The sequence below is a fragment of the Quercus suber genome, unplaced genomic scaffold, assembly GCF_002906115.3.
Source record: "Quercus suber isolate HL8 unplaced genomic scaffold, Cork oak 2.0 scaffold_202, whole genome shotgun sequence".
NCBI lineage: Eukaryota > Viridiplantae > Streptophyta > Magnoliopsida > Fagales > Fagaceae > Quercus > Quercus suber.
This window is the reverse complement of record NW_027069660.1, coordinates 1,130,506-1,154,127: the sequence shown is the minus strand read 5'-3', so window position 1 is coordinate 1,154,127 and position 23,622 is coordinate 1,130,506. Positions and strand designations below refer to the sequence as shown.

The 23,622-nt window shown below is 35.3% G+C and overlaps 1 protein-coding gene across 1 annotated transcript; it reads left to right on the top strand.

Moving 5' to 3' along the window:
- The first annotated feature begins 516 nt into the window (after positions 1-516).
- Positions 517-22,189, top strand: LOC111995684 (DNA polymerase zeta catalytic subunit). The gene is given in 23 exon segments (XM_065779234.1): positions 517-720; positions 1,763-1,845; positions 2,404-2,461; positions 2,725-2,774; positions 2,905-3,017; positions 3,111-3,153; positions 4,208-4,276; positions 4,648-4,794; positions 4,902-5,126; positions 5,128-5,253; positions 5,348-5,776; positions 6,097-7,736; positions 7,967-8,190; positions 8,348-8,398; positions 8,896-9,272; positions 10,264-10,406; positions 11,700-12,291; positions 12,486-14,312; positions 16,852-17,543; positions 18,525-18,642; positions 19,217-19,569; positions 19,843-19,941; positions 20,412-22,189. Coding segments are annotated over 23 exon segments (8,874 nt in total). The 5' UTR covers positions 517-608; the 3' UTR covers positions 21,715-22,189.
- Positions 22,190-23,622: the final 1,433 nt, after the last annotated feature.

The following is a 23,622-nucleotide window of genomic DNA, read 5'->3' as shown; positions in this document are numbered from 1 at the left end:
AGATTTTTTTTAATATCAGACCTTACTAACCAAATTGATTATATGATAAGATTTTTTTTAATAAAATAAAATAAGAATAATAATCACAGGAGGTTGAAGTGTCATTTTTCAAATACAAAGGGATTTTTTGACATTTTCTAAAACCTCGAAAGATGTTAGTGTAATTTATTATTTTTTTTAAAAAATATTAGTTTATAACAACTTCTAGAATAATCTAAAAATTGTATTTTTTTTTTTTTTTCATATTAAATTCTCCTCTAGAATAAGAATAATAATCACAGGAGGTTGAGGTGTCATTTTGAAATATAGCAGAGGTTCTTTTGACATTTCTTGAAATCTCATGAGATGTTGGTGTAATTTATTATTAAACAAAGAAATTCTAACGGTGGACTATCCATAATTTAACAAAAGAAGTGGGGAGAAAATTGCTATATTTACGTTGTCTGGGATTACAAATCTGCAATAGTGTGCCACAGAAGCTTTCAAAGTTACTTATAAATTTTCAATTTCCCTCGAAACCCACCAAATTCAAAACCTTCCCTCGTTTCTTCCTATTCCATTCCCAGAAGCAAAATTTAATGGCATTCCCGTAAATTCGAAGACAATCAATGGCAGATTCGCAGTCGGATTCAAACGCCTTTAGCGTACGGATCGTCTCCGTCGATCACTACATGGCTCCGCCGATCCATGGCCTTGATATCTCTTACAGTTCCTTCCAAGGTACTCTCTACTTCACTCTCAAACGACGCCGTTTAATTCCTTTTTTATTTTTATATTAACTGTAATTTGTTTATATGTTTGATATTAGGAATAGAATTCTCAATTGAAAAGAAAGTGAAACTCATTTCACAAATTTTGGGAAATATATATTATGAATTAATGAATTTACATTTATTTTTTTGGGGCAAAAATACAGTTACCAAGTTGAAATTTTGTCAACTTTTACAAAAACTATCATTTTAGTTCCTCTGTCCATTGTTAACTGTTAACAATGTTGTTTTAAATCATCTTCTAATGTTACAAATGCTGCAAAAAACGTGATTTTGAAACTCAAGACGCTGTTTAGCGGCAGCAACTCCTCATAGCATTTTTACTAATGCTCATTTTAAACCCAAAACGGCGTTTCGCAACAGCTTATTCAAACACACCCTAGAATGACAACTTAAACGGAATTATATATATCGTGTAATTGTATTTTTCACCTTTTTGTTTTTAAGATGATTTTATACTTATACTTACTATTAGATATGTTATTGGAAAATTGGGTTAACCTAAAATTGAGTTCTCTAGTATATAAGCTTTACATTGGCTTCTTCATTTCGTTAAGTTGAATAAACAAGATGTAGTCATCAAGGGCAAGGCCAAACTACGTTAAATTCTTGCTTCCGCTTTTTCCTTTTTTTTTCTTCCAATTGCTTGACAACTTTAACACATACTATTGTAAAGAAAGTAAGATTTGGTTTTTTCAAATTTTGATTTACCTAAAAAGTCCTTGTTAAATAGTTAGAAACAGACGGGTAATATTAAAATATTTATAACTGCACAGATTGTAGGTATAATAGAATTTTACTTAATTATTTTTATTATTAAAAAAAAAAAGTCTTTGAGAATCCGTGAAGACTCTTGCACACTTTGCTGTGGTGAAAAATGTTCAAGTTAAAATGTAGTTATTCATTTTTCCTGGGAACCAAACATAGAGCTAGGAAAATGGCATTCACAGAAATGTACATTAGGTGTTAAGTGGTTTTTTGAATTCTTGAAGGTGGCAAAGTGAACGAGGTTCCTGTTATAAGAATATATGGTTCTACACCAGCTGGACAGAAGACTTGCTTGCACATCCATGGGGTAAGATCATTCCTGTTTTTTTGGCTTCTTATTGAACGTTATCAAAAGCTTGGATTCGTCAATTTTCCTTAAATGCAGTAGTTTAAATAGGCATATCAAAGATTATGAAGTTATATATTTCTCTTTTTGGTTACGTTAAGAAAATGGAGGGAAAATTAGGACATGCGTTTTCTTCTTCAATATCAAAATTTTAGCCCTGCCTACTTTGAAGTGAAATTTGGTGGGACTAAAGGATATTCCAAATCCACCTTTCATTTTTTTTTCTCTCTTTTCAATTGCACATTGGAAAAATTTATTTCTAAAAAATTATCTTCTTTTCCATTTTCTGGTGGTGAATCAACATTGTGCTAAAGGCGAGTCCAAAGGGTTCTTCTTTAGAAAGGGTCCCTACGTTATCAAGAAAAAAATGTTTGAAATAACAGATATTGTATGCTATGTAAAGCAATAATTCATGTATAGAGTACTTTAAGCATATGAAGAGTGTTTCAAATTTACTCTTCCTTTCTTTCTTTATTAGTACATTGTTATTCTTGACTAAATTATCCATATTTTTTGCAGGTTTTACCCTATTTATATGTGCCTTGTGCAGATATATCGCTTCAACCACAAGAGGAAGGTAGATAATATTTTTTGAATTAAGCCAATGGAATAAAAATTGGATTTATGTAGCCGCTCCTAGTTAGTCAGGGTCAATTTTTTTTTAGTTGATATTGTGAATTTGTGCTATATTTTTTTATTTATCTCTTAATTTCATTTTGGATGTGATATCTTCTTCCATCCTAATGTGAAATTAAGTTTGTCTGTCCTGATGTTAAGATGCGCTGTGATTTTTGCCGTCTGGTTTTCTGAATTTATCCTTTTTCTTGTTAATATGCATAGGTGATGCATACACACATGCTGTATCTCTTGCTCTTGAGAAAGCTTTGAAGGTATGCTTGGTTGCAACAGGTTTTGTTCTAACCTCTGTGTTGTTTGTTAATTGGTGTTTCTGCAATTTGTCCTTTGCATTGCTGATCCTGCAGGCATCATATGTTTTTGCTTTGGTTTGAACTCTTACAGCTTAAAGGTAATGTTGGTTCAAAGCGACAGCATGTACATGGTTGCAGCCTTGTACGAGCAAGGAAATTTTATGGTTACCATTCATCTGAAGAGCTTTTTTTGAAAATACATCTGTATCCAAACATTATACTATCTTTCTTAGAGTTCTCTTATATTCATATAATAGTCTAAGAGTATGTTTATTGAACACCTTGACAAAGATATAGCTATTATCCGCATGATGTCTCCCGTGCTGCCAAACTTTTTTTGGTACGCTTCTTGAACCTTTGACTGATGCTCAGTTGTTTTTTGGAATCCTTTTGTGGTTAGTATGGTTTTTTTTTTTTTTTAAACTACTTTATCCATGCTTGCTCACTTAGTGGAGCTTTTTTCCTTTGCCACGGCAATTTCTTGTCAATTTCTTTTTTTGATAAGTTCTATCATGGTATTTTCTTCTTATGTACTTTACTGAGATTCCTTTACTTATAAGCTCTGTTTGTTTTGATGGAAAACTTTGTGTAAATATATTTTTCCTTGTTTTCCAGTGTTTGGTAGCATCAGAAAAAATAATTTAAAGGAAAATTATCTTTGGTCAACAAAAAAGTATGACTTATTTTTAGAGATTGTTTTCAACTAATTTTTTTTGGAAAACAACTCTATTTCATAGCAAGCTAAATAAAAGAAATTGAGAGATTGTTTTTCAACTCATCTAAGGTGCTACCAAACATAGGAAAATGAAATTTTTTTATAGAAAATACTTTTTAGAAAATGATTCATTTTCTAGAAAACATTATCGCCGAAACAAACAAAGTGATAATGTATAATTGTACATTTAAGGTTTGTGTTGTAGATGATTTTTCATCAAGCATATAGGATGCGATCCTTTATGGTTAATGTGCATGATTTGGAGTACTTTCAAAAATAATTTCTCTCTCTCTCTCTCCTAGAATTTTAAGAGTGATGCATATTAATCACTGCCCTCCTTTCAAATGTTGCGACCAATTGGTTGGAATTTATTGTGACTTTTGCAAGTTAGATTAAGAGAAGTATTGTTTGTAGAAGTTTTTGTCACCCAAGCATCCACGTTTTTTAGTTAGGTGATCTCTGACGATATATTTGTTCAGTGTTTAGCATACAAATGCATCACTTATTTTACTGTTTGTAGATATTGCACGGACAATGTCACCTATGTTTGATTGAGATTTTTTTTTATGGCCTCTAAATTTTGATTAAAGGTGAATTTTATTTAGATTCATCGTTTTATTTTCTTTTTGCAGATGTGTTAGAATGCCTGTTTTTTAAAATAGTAATACTTGCTTTTCAGGGTGGTGCAGTTCTTGATGGAAGTTTACAGCCCTATGAATCGCATATTCCCTTTATTCTCCAGTTTTTGGTAAATGCTTCCCTATGTTCAAATTATTTATTTATTTTGTTTTTGGGGGGTGTCTAATAAAATTGAAAACTGTGGTTCCCAAATGATTCTTAGTTTGTAAGATACTTACAATATGGTTATTTTATGATGAGGAATGCTAACATAGTCACCCACTAGGCAATTGGCAATGAGGTGCCGGTGGGTTGGCAACATGTGCACTCTTGGCACCCACTATTTTTATGCTCCTCATAAGACATTTATGAGGTGGGTCCCATTGTGATGCATTTTTCTGACTCACAATTAATATTCATTCTTGTGCAATGTTTGCATACTTCAATTCAATTTCTTTATTGTTTTACATTTTATGAGATCTAAGCTTTTCTTTTTGTCAGATTGATTATAACTTGTACGGGATGGGCCATATGCATTTATCAAAGATGAAGTTCCGTCATCCAGTACCAGACACTTTCTCACCAAGGAAATTTGATCATATTGGTCTGCATAAACAGCATATGACCTGCATGCCTACTGATTTCCAGGTTATCTTTTCCTCTCTTTTCTGTGCCAAATGCTTTTGGGATGAACGTAAATGTTTGTCTGCCATAATTATGTGATATTCATTAATGATGTGTGAATTTACCATTAGGAAGACCCAAGTTGTGATGCATCTTTAAGTTCACCGATTTGGATATCGTCTACAATTCCAGCTGATTGGATATGGCAATTTCCTAGTGAGTTTGAGGCTTCCTCACACCAAGATATTTATTGCAATAAACGTCAAAGTGTCTATGAACTTGAGGGGGATGCTTCCATAGATGGTTTGTTTGACTTTGCAGTTATATCACATAAGTTTTTTAAGATTCTCTTTATAGGTTAATGTGAGAATTGTCCTTTTGGGTTTTGCAGACGTTCTTAACCAGCAGTTTAAAAATTATTCATCCCTCTCACAAACCCTTTCAGAAGTGAAAATGGTTCAATCACTTGTGCCAATATGGGAGGTCTGTTTTAGTCATATCCATTTTCTGCCTTTTAAGAGTCTTTTGACATTTTATATTGTTTGATCATTTGATGAATTTCTCCTTGGTGTTCTAGGAGTATGAAAAGACTGGAATGCATGAGGTGATAATGCCTCCTGATCTTGGCAAACCACCTCCACAAGATGTTCTTAAAACTCTCTCACTAGGTCTTGAATTTGAGAACAAACTTATTGAATTGTGTGGTGAAGCAGAAAACTCTTTGACTTTGACTCCATTTGGGAAAAATGTGAAGTTAAAGCAGTCAATGACATCATCAACTAATGAAGGAAATTTGGTTGGACTTGGACATGTTAACCCTAACAACATAGATGGAGAACCTTCAAAGAATGCTAAAGAAAAAGAAATAATTGGATCTTTGTCACCACAAGTTTCAATATGTGAAGAAGATGGTCCGATACTCACTGAAGGGAGGGATACATGTATTAAGCCATTATCTATTGATGAAATGAGGTCATCAGCAATTACTGAATCATTAGATGCAAAGGTAATTCATCATGAGGTTGCATGTTTATTCTCCTGGATGTTGGGCCTTTTCACTTTTAAGCATAAGTTTTCTTTTGACCATGTGACATGATGGGGTCCTTTGCTAGTTTATGGTATTGGACATGGAAGCTGCAATACTGTCTTGAATGCCTTTTGGTTTCTTCTAAGTGTTTTCTTACACCATCTCTCTCTCTCTCTCTCAGACTGAGATATTTAGAACTCGTGTAATTGTACCTTAATGGTGTTTGTTTGGTTGGTGAAATGGTGTACATTATTTACTAGACATCTCATGTGTTCTTAAAATCCATGTGTTGTATTCAGGCTGCAGATAAGGAAGCCCTCAGTCTTCTACGGTGGCTTGCCACATCTCAGGCTGCTGAAGATATAAATTCTGACGATGAACTTGTTCGTGAAACTGTTCTAAGTCCTTTGTTGCCTACAACAACCATTGATAAGGTGCTGGAGAAGGCTAATATGGATTATGAGAGCGAGTCTCAGAAGGAGTGTCAAGACATTCTTGATTCAATTGATGACTTGATTAATTTTGAGGGCCTGAAGGAGAGAGCTTCTCATTGCTCTGATCAGAATCGTTCTTCTATTAGTTCATCAGAGAAAATGATTCCACAAGTAGATGGCTCTGCGGATGATCTAATCTCAATTTCTTGTGCTGAATCAACAGGAAATTCATCCAAAACAGTGATGAAGCATGAATTTGAGAGGTCTTCAGAGTGCCAGTCGTTGCAGGATTTTGGTTCTAGGCTCACCGTTAAGCACAAAAGAAAGCAATCTAAATGGGGTTCATTACCATTTTCCAAGGTGCAAGAGGAGAAGAATGATTTGGAGCCTGTTGGTCTCCACATGATTGATGCTTGTGTTCGTGAAACTAAAGATCCTGTAGGTACAAGTTTTTTGGCTGGAAATGAGGCAGAAAATTGTGCAGATAGTTCTATGAAAAATGTTGATACAGATGTTCATGATCTAAAGGAATCAAGCCCTTTGGTTGGATGCTCTGTGCGAGATTTGATGAGAAGAAAGAGATCCCACCTAGTCGAACCACATGAAGGTGGGTCTGGAAGAACTAAAAAGATGCTTTTGGAAGGGGAGCAAAGAGAAGGTCTTTTTCTCTGCCCAAGAAGATTAAATGATGAACTAGACAAAATCCCTATTGAGTCCCTCAATTTGAAGAAATCTCTTGCAGGCCAACAAACAAATTTCTGTGAGACTTATGAGGTCAAAGCAGCACATTCCGATTCTTCCTTTTATGGAAAACTGCCTCTTTTGTACAGCAGTGACTTCTCTTCACAGGCTAGTAGGTTGAAAGACGGCCATTCTGGTTCTCATGAAAAAGTTGGTGATGGGTTCAGAATAGGAGCCAATACCACTCCTGTGGATTTCACAGCAACAAGTCCTCAAGTGCATACACAAGCATGGATTTCTAAGCCCAAGACTATAGATTCTGCAGCTTCCATGGGCCATTCTCAAATTTACAATGTTAAAGAGTCTGGTGTAACTGCCATGGTTATTGAGAGATTTCAACAAATAGATGTTGTTGCTTCAAGCTGTTTGCAAACGGGTCTGGTTGAATGTGAAGTATCTGGTGCAGATTGTTCCATCTATGGAAGTGGCCATAAAGATGAACCATCTTTGGGGTGGGTACATGATAAATCTTTTGAGAATCTTGCGGGCACAAATGCCACAACCGACTCAATGGATCTGCAAAATCAGAATTGCCGTGGTGGAAAACAATTAGGGGATTTTGTTTTATCTGGGTTTGGCAGCTCAGAATCTGTAGTTGTCAACACTCAGGCAAAATGTACGGAACTAATTGGTATGACCTTTTGCAAGAAACCCCCCATTGCAGACTGGACAGATAGGGCATTTGAAAATGCTTCATTTACACTTACCATCTCTAATCCGGAGGAGGATAATTTTGATGGATCATCAGGTTACAAAGTTTCTTGATAGCATGCAATACCTCCAATTTTTTTTACTGGTCCTTTCGTTTAGAACAAAGCTCCATTTGTTCATTTTGTTTCTATAAACATGACTTAATTATGTTCTATTTTTTGTTTTTTTTTTGGGGGGGGGGGGGGGTTGATGGTGATTTACCTCATCTTGTAGTGCATGTTTTATAATATATCTGACCAACTTTTATATATATATATATATATATATTTTTTTTTTTTAATAGGGACAGTTATGGACGATATTTCCCTTTCTTTGAGGGAAATTGTCGAGAAGCGAAAGAAGTCATCGACAGTCATGCTAGAATTAGTGGCTCTGATTCTGATCAATTTGTCATGGGCATCCCTACTCACTGTCAAAATGATGGCTCTTACTTGTACCTCTTAACACCAGTATTATCACCTCCTTCTACAGATAGTGTATATAGATGGCTATCCTGTGATGACAAAGGTTCTCTAGAACTAGTAAATTTGTTTTTTTTTTTTTTTTTTTTTTTTTTTATTTATTTATTTATTTATCCATTTAAGACTTTAAGTAAATGCATTGGCTTCCTATTATTATTTATTTAAAATTCCCGATTTGCTATCATTTGGTTTTGAAATTTTAGGTTCTTCTCAAGGGAGCAATGTAGAATCAGTGGAGCCATCACCTTTGAATGGTAATTTACTTTAGTATTATTTGTGTAATTTCTATGATTCCTAAACTATCATCTTGAGTTTCATTTTTCCTCCCTAAAATTTAGAACTCAGCAACCAACCTCCTGACATCACTCAAAATACCAAATAGGCAGTTGTTATAATTGTCATCAAAGTAGGAGCAGATTATTGAAGAAATGTATCAACCCCTCCCCCCACCCCCACCCCCTAGCAAAAAAAAAAGATACAAGATACATCCAAAGCTCTCTTCAGCTTTTTCTCTTTCTCAGGTTCATTAAATTGCTCTTAATTCAATGATAATTGGAATTGTAAGGCACTTTTCGATGTTATGAGATTAGGGGGTTGCTTGCTCGATTTAAACTTTAGGAAGATATTGTAACTCAGGTTATAGTTTAGGGTGGATGTTTGCAAGCTACCCATGTTAATTTGTGGGAAGAATAACATTTACATTTGCAAATGAGAGACTTCTTATCAATTCTGTGACACTTTGCTGGTTCAGCTAGCAGTTTGATTGGTTCTCAAAGTTCTTTGCCTAATGATTTTGAGAAGGCACAAAGCTTTTTCCTTGATAGTTCCGACAAGGATATGCCTGAATCTAGTTCTGGATCTCATGTGGAGCCTATTTTGGATCGTTTGTATCATGAAAACCCTAGAAACCTTAATGCAGAAAGGAGTGCATTTGGCGATGGGGTGACGGCAATAATCCAGGGTGGAGGAGGTATTGCAAAAGAAAAATCATGCTCTGATTCCTCACACGACATGTCTCAGATTTCAGGACCGGATGGGAAATCAAAGCCTACTCCTCTTAGTCAAAGTGGGTTTCAGGACCCTGCAAGCGTTGGTGGTGGACAACAATTGACTTTGTTAAGTATAGAGGTATCGGACTACTTTTTTTGTTTATGTTTGATATTTTTGCAAAACTAGATGTACTTTTCTAAATTAGATTCAAAAGATATGTTATCTCAAACCTAAATTCCCATGGCTTTTTTTTTTGTTTTATGTTTTTTGGAGAACATTCCCTTGGGTTTGTATGCTTAATGTTTTACATGATTATTCAAAATACTCTTCCATATTTCTATACACATAAATATTTACAATTTGATTATGATAATGCTTTGCATTTGAAGGTTGTTCTTTTTAAGTAGGGAGTTCATACTTTCTCATGCTCTTAGCACTTGGAAATTGGTCAGTCAGACGATAATATGACGTTATCCTAGATCAGTTTAGTTTGGTACGAAAGTATAGCACCATCTTAACTTTGCCAACATCTATACTGTCAAGTCAACTTGATAGTATTTCAAGATCAAGATGAGTTTGAGAGAAAAGTTTTGGCTTCTTGTTCTTTTTTAGGATTATAATAGTACATTTCCTTTTCCTTCTAAAGTTGTTTAGTGATGAATTCACTTACCGCTAATTTTAAATTAGTAGTATCATATCAAGTTAAGCTTTTTTAAAACCTCACTTTTTCTCACTTTTTTGAAATACAAATATATTTTAGCACATTTTCAGCAAAAAAATTTCAGGAAAAAGCTTGATAAGTTGTTCCCAAACAGACACCAAATTATGTATTGTCAAATATTTATCAATTAGTTTTTTTTTTTCTTTTTAATAATTGGTATAATTTGTGTGTATCATTGGAGTAAGGAAATTTATAATATCTGCTTGAAAAATTAGTCATGGTCTCTCTCTTTCCTTAGGAAATGTATTGGATTATGAATCCATTGTGGTATGTCTTGGTATATTTTGAGACTTATATTGTGTGTTCATTCTATAACCAGATAATTAGAACTTTATTTATGCTTGTTATTACTTTTGGATAAAATGATCTGTCTATAAATTCCCCCTTACAATTTTATAATGGGAATAGGTTCAAGCAGAATCTAGAGGAGATCTCAGACCTGATCCTCGATTTGATGCCATCAATGTTATAGCCCTCACTATTCAGAATGATACGGATTCCATTCCTGAAGTTTATGTGCTTTTACGTAGTAAAACTGAAGCTTTTAAGAGGTATGGTTGCTGATAATCAAATTGAGATTTCATGTAATTTTTCTCTCCATTGTTTGTTTTGTGTTGAGTGTGACTTGATGTTTTAAATTTTTGTAATGTGGACAACTGTTGATAGGTCTGGTCTGCAAGTTGAAAAATCAACTCATATGTTCTATTTCTTGTGCTGGAAATGTGAACATAAGAGAATGGAATAATAACTAACCTTTTGATAAAAATGCATTTATAGCCCTCAAATTTTCACTAGTGCCAATGAACTCTATCTCAATGTCATTCCCTTCTCATGTAAGAATGGGTGAAGGGTAAGATCGTGGGTTTACAGCATCCTGGGTGTATAGCTAACTTAATAATTAAAGAATAAAATTAAGCCCACTGAACTAAATTTTCAATCAATTTTACCCATAAGCTGACTCAGGTGCAAATAGATACTTCTATTTTGTTACTCTCAAGTCAAATTGAGAATGGGGGGTGACCATGTGAATGTCTCATGGCCACTAAAGGCACTTAAGGGTAATACCCATGCCCATACCCTTGAGAAAAATAAAAGTTTTCCCTAAATATTGGTGAAAGTTGGATGGGTGTTGGTGCTTTTAGCCAAACATCTGCATGTTTATTGCAATGGACTGAAATATAGGGAAAGAAGACTTTTTTTTTTTTTTTCATATATATAATGTTGGAATAAGATAAGAAGATAACTTCTAGCACCACAACAAAGTTTGTTTTGTTTGTTGCTTCTCTATATTTTGAAGGCTAGGGGGCTGCTTCCGTTTTGTATCTTCCCTCCTATTACTTTGATGAATATCTTTTTTCCTTCCTCTCCTTTTAATTCTTTTTCTCTGGCCTAATAAAATTATTATCCATCTGTAAAAGAAGCGGAAAAGTGGGCAATTAATAAGAATGAGGGGAACCCATACAGCCGTTACAGCTATTGTTACTTTCTTATGTATCACCCTGCTTGAATGTTCCTTAAATAACATGCATGGTACTATGTGTGTGTACACGCTTGTGATTTTTACTAGTTGGTTGCTTTTGGTTTTTGAGTTAAATTTAGGTGGGCTATTCTTACACATTTTTTTCCTTATATTCATTACATTTTATAGCATAAAATTGGAATAACCTGTTTAAATGTTGTGTTGTGCACCTGACTATGTATGTTGCTGCCTCTTGGAATGTTACAGTTGGTTTGGGCTACTTTGTGGCCTATGCCATAAACATTGTTTGATGCCTTCATTATTTTCTCTGTTATGGAAGATGGCTATTTCCTAATTGCTTTTTATAATCTTCATTTATTTGCAGGACTCTAGATGGAATATCTGCCTGCAAGATGTTGGTTTTCTCTGAGGAGAAGTACTTATTGAGTCACTTTATGAAGATTGTCTGTTCATCTGACCCAGATATAATAATGGGTTGGGATATTCAAGGTGGTTCTCTTGGTTTTTTGGCAGAAAGGGCTTCACATCTCGGTATAGGTTTACTCAATAACATATCTCGAACACCATCTGAAACCAAGATAGCTGCTGGAGATTTAGATATTTCTGAGAAAGGAATTTTTGACAACTTAATTCCTGAACAGTTAAATACTGATCCTGTGATACTAGAAGATGCCATTATTGAGGATGAATGGGGTCGAACTCATGCCAGTGGTGTTCATGTTGGTGGTAGAATTGTCTTGAATGTATGGCGATTGATGCGTGGTGAAGTTAAGCTTAATATGTACACAATTGAAGCAGTAGCCGAAGCTGTGCTGAGGCGAAAAATTCCTTCATTTCATCACAAAGTACTAACAAAATGGTTTTCTTGTGGTCCTGGACGAGGAAGATTTAGATGTATAGAGTATTTTATAGATAGAGCAAGATTGAACCTTGAGATAATGAACCAACTTGATATGGTAGGATACCAAACTTTGTCAGTTGAGTTATGCATTGTTGTCATGATAGAGGTGTATTTGTCATGCCCTAGCATGGTTAGAGCTTCAATTGTGTTAACCAAAGTCTTTCTGATATTCTTAGTTTTGAATTTAATGGGTTTTCTTTTTTTAATTGTAAGTTCCTGCTTGAATTATCTTGATATGTGTTTTTGCAGATAAATCGAACATCAGAACTTGCTCGTGTGTTTGGTATTGACTTTTTCTCAGTTCTCTCTCGAGGTTCACAATACCGCGTTGAATCCATGCTTCTGAGATTGGCACATACACAAAATTATCTTGCCATATCCCCAGGAAGTCAACAGGTTGCTTCTCAACCCGCAATGGAATGCCTACCACTTGTGATGGAACCGGAGTCTGGTTTTTATGCAGATCCGGTTGTTGTTCTTGATTTTCAGTCTCTCTATCCTTCGATGATAATTGCATACAATCTTTGCTTTTCTACATGCCTTGGAAAAGTTGCTCCTTCAAAGGCAAATACACTTGGGGTTAGTTCATTTTCACCAGATCCTTCTGTTCTACAGAGAGTGAAAAATGAGATATTACTTACTCCAAATGGTGTTATGTATGTATCTTCAAAGGTCCGTAAAGGCATAATGCCCCGTTTATTAGAGGAAATATTATCAACTAGAATAATGGTGAAACAAGCTATGAAAAGATTGTCCCCCTTGCAGAAAATTCTTCACCGGATTTTTAATGCAAGACAGCTTGCTTTGAAGCTAATAGCAAATGTAACATATGGCTATACAGCTGCTGGATTTAGTGGCCGCATGCCTTGTGCAGAGCTTGCAGACAGTATTGTTCAATGTGGCCGTTGTACTCTTGAAAAGGCAATTTCATTTGTGAATGCACATGATAAGTGGAAAGCTAAAGTTATTTATGGTGATACTGACAGCTTGTTTGTCCTCCTCAAAGGACGCACAGTCAAAGAGTCTTTTCGAATTGGGAATGAGATTGCCTCTGCAATCACTGCTATGAATCCAAACCCAGTCACTTTGAAAATGGAGAAAATATATCATCCATGCTTCCTCCTTACTAAGAAACGCTATGTTGGTTACAGTTATGAGAGCCCTGAACAGTCTGAACCTGTATTTGATGCTAAAGGCATTGAGACAGTACGCAGGGATACATGTGGAGCTGTTTCTAAGACACTGGAGAAGTCGTTGAGACTCTTTTTTGAACATCAGAACACTTCTGAACTTAAAGCATATTTGCAGCGCCAATGGACCCGGATTCTATCTGGCAGGGTTTCTCTTCAGGATTTTATTTTTGCAAAGGAGGTTCGATTAGGTACCTACTGTACAAGGAGCTCTTCATCTCTCCCACCGGCAGCAATTGTGGCCACTAAAGCAATGAGAGCTGATCCAAGGGCAGAACCACGCTATGCAGAGCGAATACCTTATGTTGTAATCCATGGGGAGCTAGGGGCCCGCCTGATTGATATGGTTGTGGATCCGTTGGAACTTTTGGCAATGGATTCCCCCTTTAGATTAAATGATTTATATTACATCAACAAACAAATAATCCCTGCTTTGCAGCGGGTATTTGGACTTGTTGGAGCTGACTTGAACCGGTGGTTTATAGAGATGCCCCGTCCAGTCAGGGATGCCTTTGCTAAACGCCCCCTCTCTGCTCCAAATGCACAACGAACCAGAATTGATTATTACTATCTCTCAAAACATTGTATTCTTTGTGGTGAGTTGGTCCAGGCATCAACCCATATTTGCAATCAATGTTTGCTTAAGGGAGCTTCTGCTGCAGCAGCTGTGATTGGAAGAACTTCAAAATTGGAGAGAGAGATGCAACACCTTGCTGCTATTTGTCGACATTGTGGAGGCAGTGACTGGGTTGTAGAAAGTGGAGTCAAGTGCACTTCACTAGCATGCTCGGTGTTTTATGAGAGGCGGAAAGTTCAGAAAGAACTACAAAGTCTTTCTTCTGTTGCTGCCGATGAAGGTTTCTACCCGAAATGTATGGTTGAGTGGTTTTGAGCACTAGTCATTCCAACATGCTCTTCAACGGTGGGAATTGAAAGGAAGGATTTTCGTTGTTCAATATTCTCCACCCCGCATATTTTGGTTGTTCAATATTCTCCACTCCGCACATTATCTCCATTGTTTGAATGAGGTTACTGTTGTACTTGTACATACGTTCTTCTTTACTTAGTCCTGTGTTGTAAGTTGTATTTTGTGTTTTTTAGGTGATTAATCATATGTTGTATATAGCAACAAAGAAGTCTGATGCTCAATGTAATCCTCTGTTTTGCTGTGATGTTAATACCGTACCTTGCTCATACAAAAAAGTGGTCAATGCTACTAACCCACAAGACTCTTATGTACTGCTTGTTTGTTCTTATATATAGCAACAAAGAAGTCTGATGTCCAGTGTATTTTATGCTCCATTTGTTTCATTGAAAAATTGTGTGAAAAATAGTTTTTTGCATTTTTCAGTATTTGATTGCTATAAAAAAAATAAATAAATAAATAAACAAGTGAAAAGAAAAATATCTTTAATAAACAGAAAAAGTATAACTAAATAAGAAAAGTTAAGAAATTATTTTTTAATTCATGTAAGATTACTACTAAACATAGGAAAATGAGATAGTTTTATAGAAAATATTTTTTGGAAAATGACTCATTTTTGTAGTTTTGATGGGTGAGATAGTTTATAGAAAATATTTTTTGGAAAATGACTATTTTTGTAGTTTTGATGGGATTTATGCAGTGGTTTGCATTCTTATTTTCAAGTAGATCGTGGTTTTAAAGTCCTTATTCTTGTTAGAAACGAACAAAACCTTCAAATTATAAATTCACTAAACTGTCAGTTAAGCTTAACAAGAAAACTTAGTTGATTATTCTTGAATATAAGACATTTATGAGTTGGAAATTGGAATCATTTATCATCTTGGTCAACAAGTAAAAGGCTCTTAGAAATATATATAAAAAAGATTACATCTAGGCTTTTATATATAAGAATTTATAATTTAAAAAATAGAACAGAAATAAGGAATGAAAATTATGAATTTATTAAATCCAACATTCCTCTCAACGTCAAGATGTGTGATACACACCAATGAGTCTCACTTAATCTAAAAGAAATATGACAATTGAGTGAGATGTCACCTCCTTTGGGTGTTGTAGATGGAGGAGAAATGAATTTTAGTGAGTATGTAGGACAAATTATTCTACACAATCCTCTCACAGTCTCACATGAGTGCGCATAGGTACCAAACTACCAATACCATTATATGACAAGATGTTAGAATACATATTAAGATTCTATATAAAGGACAAAGTTTTTGTCCAGAGTCCAATCTAAAAAGAAATTAACATGATTATATATATAGAAAATCTAGTTATTTGATTATATTTTCTTTATGTTCTTAACATGCATGTCAAATTTTGTTTAAATTAAATATTAATTACTATTTCTTTTGCTATTATATTAATTACTATTTGATCAATAAACATATTTTCTATGCATAATTTAAGGCTATAAAAACTTGAAATTTAAACATTTGATTGATGATATAGCTACTAGTAAATTTGCCAAAATTCACATCCAATAAAAATAGGAGGAAGAGTTTGGAGAGAAACTATCATTCTCTAAAATTCTTATAGTAACTCTAGTATGGCGATTAAAATCTTATTCATTACATATTGAAATGAGTGGATTAGTATCTACCTTATCATCAAAATTCAAAGAAATATTAACTATCACTGCTTTAATATTTCTTTAAATTATCAATGGGCAAAATTCAACTGTTTATTTCAAAATAGATGGATATGATTTTAAACATTTTATGACAAAGTTAATCTAAAAACTCTAGAAGATTGTCACCCCAATCATCCCCTTAGAAGCTTTTTACACTTTATTTGGAAAAGTGGGAATATGAGGGAAGAGAAGAGAAACAAAGGAAAGAGTAACATTTCCTTTGTTTTGCTAGCAAGAGAGAAGAGAAAAAAAGAAGAAATCGAATCACTTAAGCCCACATTTTGGTTTCCCCTTTTTGCCTAATTTGGGCGAAAATTGAGAGAAACACCATTTTAAAAAAAAATTGCAGCAACAAAGTTTGACTTATAAGTGCTTCAAAATTAAAAAATTTCCCATTAGTTTGTATTCCTATTTTTACTTCATAAGGGTATAAAAAGTTAAATAAAAAAATATATCTTTCTTTCCATTTCTCTTCCTTGCAAACCAAACAAAATAATTCTTCTTTTTTATTTTCTATTTCCCTCCCTATTTCCAAACACATACAAGAGAAGAGAAGCATTTTCTTTTCATTTTCCCTGGCCTTTCTTTTCCCTCATTTCCAACCAAATAAAGTGTCAAGGTTTTATTATTATTATTATTTTAATCTTTTGGGGTTATGATTATATAGAGGTTAGATACCTCATACACCTGTTATACAGAATATCATTTCTCTCCACGGCCACAGGGTTTAAGCATTGTCCTCATTGCTCATCACTTCCCTCTTTCCTCATTCATGCTGAGGGTTTTAACACTCTTTACCTCTAAAACCCCTTAAACCCCATTTCTTCTCTCTCTCTCTCTCTTTCACAAATGGCACAAACCCCATTTTCTCTGCTTCTCCTAAGACGCCTTTCTCTCTCCTCCCAAAACCCCAAACCCCCTCTCCCTTTCTCTCTCCTTAAACCCTTTTCTTCTTCTTCTTCTTCTTCTTCTTCTTCTTCTTCTTCTTCAGAACCACCTCCTCCTCCAAAACCCTCCTCTCTCTCCGCCCGCCTCAGCTTCGTCTTTGACCAAATCGACAACATCGAAAAACAGCAGCAGTCCCTCCTCTCCCAAAAGGACCAAACCCTCCAACGCATCCGCGCTTGGCGCCAATCCAGAAACCCACAAATTGACCACCCACCTCATCCCCAATCGCAACTAGGGTTGGGGATTGATAGCAGCAGTGGTAATGCCGATTTGGGATTGGAGGTTGCGAATGAGAAGGTGAAGAAGAAGGAAGGGATAGCGGTGGAGGTGGTGCATCCATGGCCTGAGTGGATTGAGCTCATGGAGAGGTTGGTGGGGCAGAATTACTTTGATCATAGGAGGAAGGATGAGGACAGAATGGTTAAAGAGCTGGGCCTCGATGCTTCGGAGACTGTTGCAGTTGAAGATGAGGATTTGGGGATTGATTTTAAGGATTTCAAGGCAGTGCACACGGCGTGCATCAATTTCGGGAAGGACCGGTTCGATATTTTGAGGTTTGTGAGTTCAAATATTTTTATTTGGAATATGAAATTTTGAATTTTTTTGGTGTTTGGTTTGAAAATGATGATTGTGTGTGTATGTTGTGGGAAATGTGGATGTTGATGATGATGATTATGAGATAATTTTGAAGAAATTATTAGAATGATAAGGTTATTATTGACTAAGTGAGCATTTGGATTATGAATAGTATTGGTTTAGTCTATGGGAATGTTGAATTGTGCAGAAATGGATTTGGTATGGAGTTCAGGTTTTCTTTGGTTTTGAAATTTTGGGTTTTGAGTGTTCTGTGGAAATGCTTTTGTGGGTTTTTGGTTTATGGAATTTTATTTATAGTTTGGTTGATTGCTGTTGGTTTTTATGAATCGTATCAAATGGCTTTATACTGTGATCACCTTTTAGGGAAATGATCATGATGCTAATAAGTGTCCTTTAGGTTGATTTGATCCATTCCATGCTTGCTGTCGCTAAAAGTAACCATGCTGTTTCTTGTGGCAGTTAATGTAGGGAAAGAGACAATCCCAGCTTTTAAGTCTTAGAAGTTTAATGTTGTTCATGAAATAGAACAACTTAAATCATATAAATCAAAGTGAGTTTCCAGTTTCCACTAGTTCAGTTGATAAAGTTTCCTGTCATCAGTCATCACACATTAGACTTGAGATTGAATCCCGTTTACACTAGGGGTGAGGGTTAAGGGAAGGAAGAGTTCTACCACCTCTTGTGTGTCTCACAGAACTAATGATCCTTCGAATGGGACCAAAAGAAAAAAGTCTGTCTTCATTTTTTCCACAACCAATTTGAAGGAAAAGTAAAAGGATGATAGGCCCCTTTTAGTTGATTAGTATTGGACTAAGGTACTGAACCCACCTAAGTGCCCAATTTATTTTCTAGGACTCTATTAATGCATGTGATAGATAACAATAATGAAATTAATACCACTTTGCTTTGCAAGTGCTGAGACAGAAAATTAATTTCAGGTCCTTGTCAAGACAGGACATTCAAATTCTGGTTGGTTTTGGATGCCCAAGTGCAGACAAAAAGGTGGTTTTCTCTGCAAAACTGTTAAGGAAGCACGTCCACCTTGATGAAGGAGATGTGAGTGTTACCTTCTTACCTTATTATGTGTTGAGTGTATTGGTTGCCAATTTCATGCAAAACTTGAGTTAATTACTGACATACTGTTGCCTCTCCTTCCCACCCTCCCTATCCTCATTTGTTTCTTAGTATTTGAAGGCTTTACCTCTTTTTTTGGATTCTTGATGCTCACAGTATGCTCTTATTTTACAACCTGCATAGTTAGACATAATTGCTATTGTTAGTTCCAAGAATATTATGTTCTTAAGTTTAGGATGTTCGTGTCATGGATTTAAAACAACCAACCTTTAAAAAGATATTGAACTGTTAATGTAGTATGTCCTTTGCTCTGCCTTCTAATTTAGTCGAATAAAAAAAAAAGCTTTTATATACATATCCATTAATATTTTTATGGCAGTAATCAGATATGAGGCAGTCTATTGATTTTCCTTCCTTAATCGTCTATGTACTTTTTTTTTCTAATTTCTAATCTTTCCAGTTTCATTGCCTCATCCCTCGTACTCATTTATATATGTTTATGATTGAATATTTTATTATATAAGTGCATTTTGGATAATGGCAATTCGTATGTCAGGTTTGCAGCTCCTGCAGTTTGAGGAACTCCTGTGACAGAGCATATTTGGTTACGAATAAAGAGGATGAGGCACGAACTATTGATGTTATGCGTGTTCTATTGACTTTTGGTTTTGACCCTGTGAATGGATCAATAGTCAACAAGGATATTCTGAAACAAAAGTCTGTCAAGACTGTTGTTCGTAAGTTGCTTCACGAGGTTGTCAAATTGAGCTCAGTTCCTATAGACCCAAATCTTCCTCCGCCAGTAATTAAAAAGCCTCCACCCAAAGTCAAGCAGCCTCCTCCTCCTCCAAGGAAACGTGTTGGACGCGATGATGTTGAGATGAAAAAAGGAGACTGGCTGTGTCCTAAGTATGTCTTACCTAAGAATTTTTTTATCTTGTCATGGCCAGGCAAATTTATTGTGTTCTGTTATCAATCAAAGGGTTTTAATTTTTTCTGAGGATGCATATAAATTCCTGTGAAATTTTATTTAAAAATTATCTACCTGCTTTTTTTGGCTGTTTTGTGCAACTATGTCAAAGTGATTTTACACATGATTAGAAATATCTGCAACCCATGACAAAATGCTTTCAAGGTAGATCCTTACCAACAATTAAGGATGCTGATACTTGCTGATCTCAGGTGTGACTTCTTGAATTTTGCAAAGAATACTGTGTGCCTACAATGTGATGCCAAACGTCCAAAGAGACAGCTGCTTCCAGGAGAATGGGAATGCCCTGAGTAAGATTTTACTCCATGACTATGTTTTTTCCCCTTGTTGCTGATATTAACTTGAAAATAATTCAAAGATTGGTTGGCTTTTTGGAAGTCTCTTTGTTATCTGTGATATGATTGAATATTATTATATGCAGTTCATGTACACCATATAGTTTTAGGTTCATTGGGGGTGCATGCAAGGGCTTCACAATTTTTTATTGGTTTGATAAGAGTGTAATTAAATACAATTTGGTCAGAATTTTAGAGTTACAATATAAATTTTGACTTTTTCTGCATCATCTGCCTACTTGATTCTAAGTCCTTTATTAAAAAAATAATAACTATATAAAATAAAATTATAAAAAAAAATGCTGAACTTAATGCAATGGAGTGCATGGCTATATTATATTAAAGATGAACATCTATACTTATACATAGCCAGCGATAATGAAGAGTTTATTGCATCCCTTTATTGTTGATTTTGTATGTGGCAGGTGCAACTTCTTAAATTATAGGAGGAATATGGCATGTTTTCATTGTGAATGCAAGCGCCCACCTGATGAACTTATGGAGGACAGAATGCAAGAAAGGCAACATGGTCCTAGGACAAGGTTGGAGAAGACTGCTAACCGGCAAGAGGTTTCTAATGCCTGGAATTTTGATTTTGATGACAATGAATCGGACGGGGCAGATGTTGCTGCTTTTGAGTATGCAGATTCTCCCAGGATGGCTGAAAATTCTCCTTTAGATAGCCACGCTCAGAGAGGAAATTTCAGAGGGCCTGAAGGTGATTTTAATAGGTCTAGCAGTGTGCCAAGGGTCCATGAAAAAGAATATTCTGATGGTGATACTCATGGAGCTCGGGTGGGGTTTGATGATTTTGATGATGAAGAAGATGATATTGATAGCTACGAGCTTGATACTCATAACAATTCAGCACGGAAGGCTTCTTCAAATGAATTTTCTGAGGTAGAAGGGTACTCTGGATCAGAAGATTTTGAAGGCATTGGTAATGGCATGGCTGCTCGTCATAGAACGAGTTCTCCATCTTACAGTAAGTCATCCAAGCCAACACGTAGAAAAGCTGCTTTCTCAGGCTCTGAGGATGATGGACTTGATTTGGATTCAGATGAAGATCTTTCAGTTCATCCCAACTGGAAATCTAGTCATGTTGCTAATTCTAGACAAAGAAGTAGAGGCAGAGGTAAAGCAGGTCCATCCAAGGATTTAAGCTTTGGTTCTGATGAGGAGCTTGGCCTCGACTCTGATGTGGATGATGATTTAGATAGAAATTTTAATTCCAGGAAAAATAAAGGGAATAAATTTGGTTCTGGGAGAAGGGATTTCCAGAGGAAAGGAAGTTATGATAGTGAAGATGGTCTCTTTTCTGGTTCGGAATTGGATGATGATAATGTACGATCTTCTAGAAATAGATTTAGAGGGAATAATGTAGAATCTGATAGAAGACAAAATAATTCTCAAGGTCGTGCCAATCATAACTTCACAAGAGACACAAAATTTCGATCTGCTGGTAAGATGAGTGGTAGAAGGAACTCATTCAATGATGATTTTGATGAACCATCACAAGGGTCTCGAGGTAATAAGAGAGGATCTCAAAGGACTCCTCGTGATGGGTGGAGAAAGAATGACAGAGGGGGTGATATGCAGAATTTTAAGGGGCGTAGAAGAGAAGATAGTTTTGGGAGGCAGCAACATGGAAGGTTTGGTGAATATGATAGGGACATGGGCAGGGATTTCGTTGAATTTAAAAACAGTAGGCGTGTTATAGAAAGATAGATCTGAGACATGCAATAACTATAATCTTACTTATTAGTTATCTAGCCTCTGATAGTTTGCAGTTGGTTCCCAAAGGGCATGGTTATAAAGATTCATATTCTTGGAAAAGACCATTGAGAGGTTAGGATGGGAAGCATGGTTAGTTCCCAATCTGCCAACAATATTTGAAGCAAATTAATGGATATTCGTGGTTCTTTTTTAAGCAGGCACAGCTATTGGCTCTTGCATCTTGAGTCTGCTAGATTTGCCAGCAGAAACTTATACAATACAATCCATGCAATAATTCTTCTTCTTCTTCTTTTTTGGGGGAGGTGGGGTGGGGTGGGGGGTGGTTGAATTAAATTTTGTCCTGAACTGCTCGGATGTTTGATCAATAGAATGAGCATTGTATCACTGCAAGGGGAACTACTTTTGTAAAATCTCATTGTCAGGTTGTGTAAGGTTAATTGGCAATTTTTGCTCTCTCTTTTTCCCACTCTCTTCCTCCACGTTGTGTTGGACTAATTTTACAATTTTTCTCTTCACCAGAGTTTAAATTTTTGTGCTGACTGATTTTCCTAGTACTAGGTGTTGGATTTTAATTACCATTGCTACCTAAAGGTTTAAAATTGGTTCTTCTGTCTCCATTGTTCTTGAAGATCAAGTAGTGTGGATACTATGTCATTATTGAATCAAGTTTCACAAAAAACATTAACAATTGTCTTGCTTGATGCTTTCATTACATTCAAAATATTCTTTCCTTGCATTTTTTTTTCATAGATAACATATATATGTGATCAATTAAAATGAACCAGATGATCAAGGTTGGCCCTGTAATTGCCAACTTTGTATGGAGCTTGGATATTGCTGTTAAGGATAACTAAAAATGAGTAGGTAATTGAATCCAAATTCCTTATAACTGACCTTTAACCATTGCCACCATATTAGCCCAAAGATGTTAATTCAAAGCATAATTTTTTGTCATATGCTATTGTGAAAATTTGTGATCATAGTTGTAGACAAAATTAGATGACAATTAAATTACCTTTTAAGCAACATAATAGCCGTTATATATGTTTTGCATGTGTCATTAGTCATTACAATTGTTCTTGCAAGTTCTTTCTCTTCTTTTGCATGAGTCATCATGTAATGTGCTGGTTTGGTATAAGTTGAATCATGTACAATATGTTTTATTTCACTGTATATATTATAATGAATGTTCTGACAAAATGCAAGACCAATCTCACCTGCTTCCATCTCAGGAAAAGGAAGGAATATATAGAAATATGGCCACTGGTCCTCCTCAACCAAACCAAATTCCTAACTTTCCATCTGGGGAATTGCATTATTTGTTTAGGAAAAAAATAACTCGGTCTGATATGCAGACTGGTTTAACACTCATTCGGAAATCAAACGAATACTTAAGAAGCCTTCCTCAAGCAATGCGAGACCAAATTAATGCATTCGGACTTGCTACTGTGTTACATCCCTGTCTGCAACTTGTATGTTGAAATAGGTTCTGGTCCAATTGCAAACAATAACTTCAGAGTGAAAAAAGAGAGGATGGATGGTCATTGCTGCCCGAAATGGATTTAATGTTGAGGATGAAATTGACTGCTGGGCTTTGCATGAGGCTGGTGCAGGAAAGTTAAGCTTACTGATTCAAAAGGTGAGACTCATCAAACTCACAAATTATTATCCAAGTAAATTTGATTTTTTATTTTTTTTTAAATGTTAGAAATTGTTGGTACATTCATTTGTATACATTTTTGTTTATCCTTTGCTTGCAGGTTACCAATTAAGCAGTTTCTTAGCAAACTTGGATGAGCTGTTCATGAAGTAGTCAGTCATCTAGAGGAAGTGTTTGTGGTTTGGTTAATATATACTTATAATAAATAAAAATAACTAATAATTTAGTAATAATACATG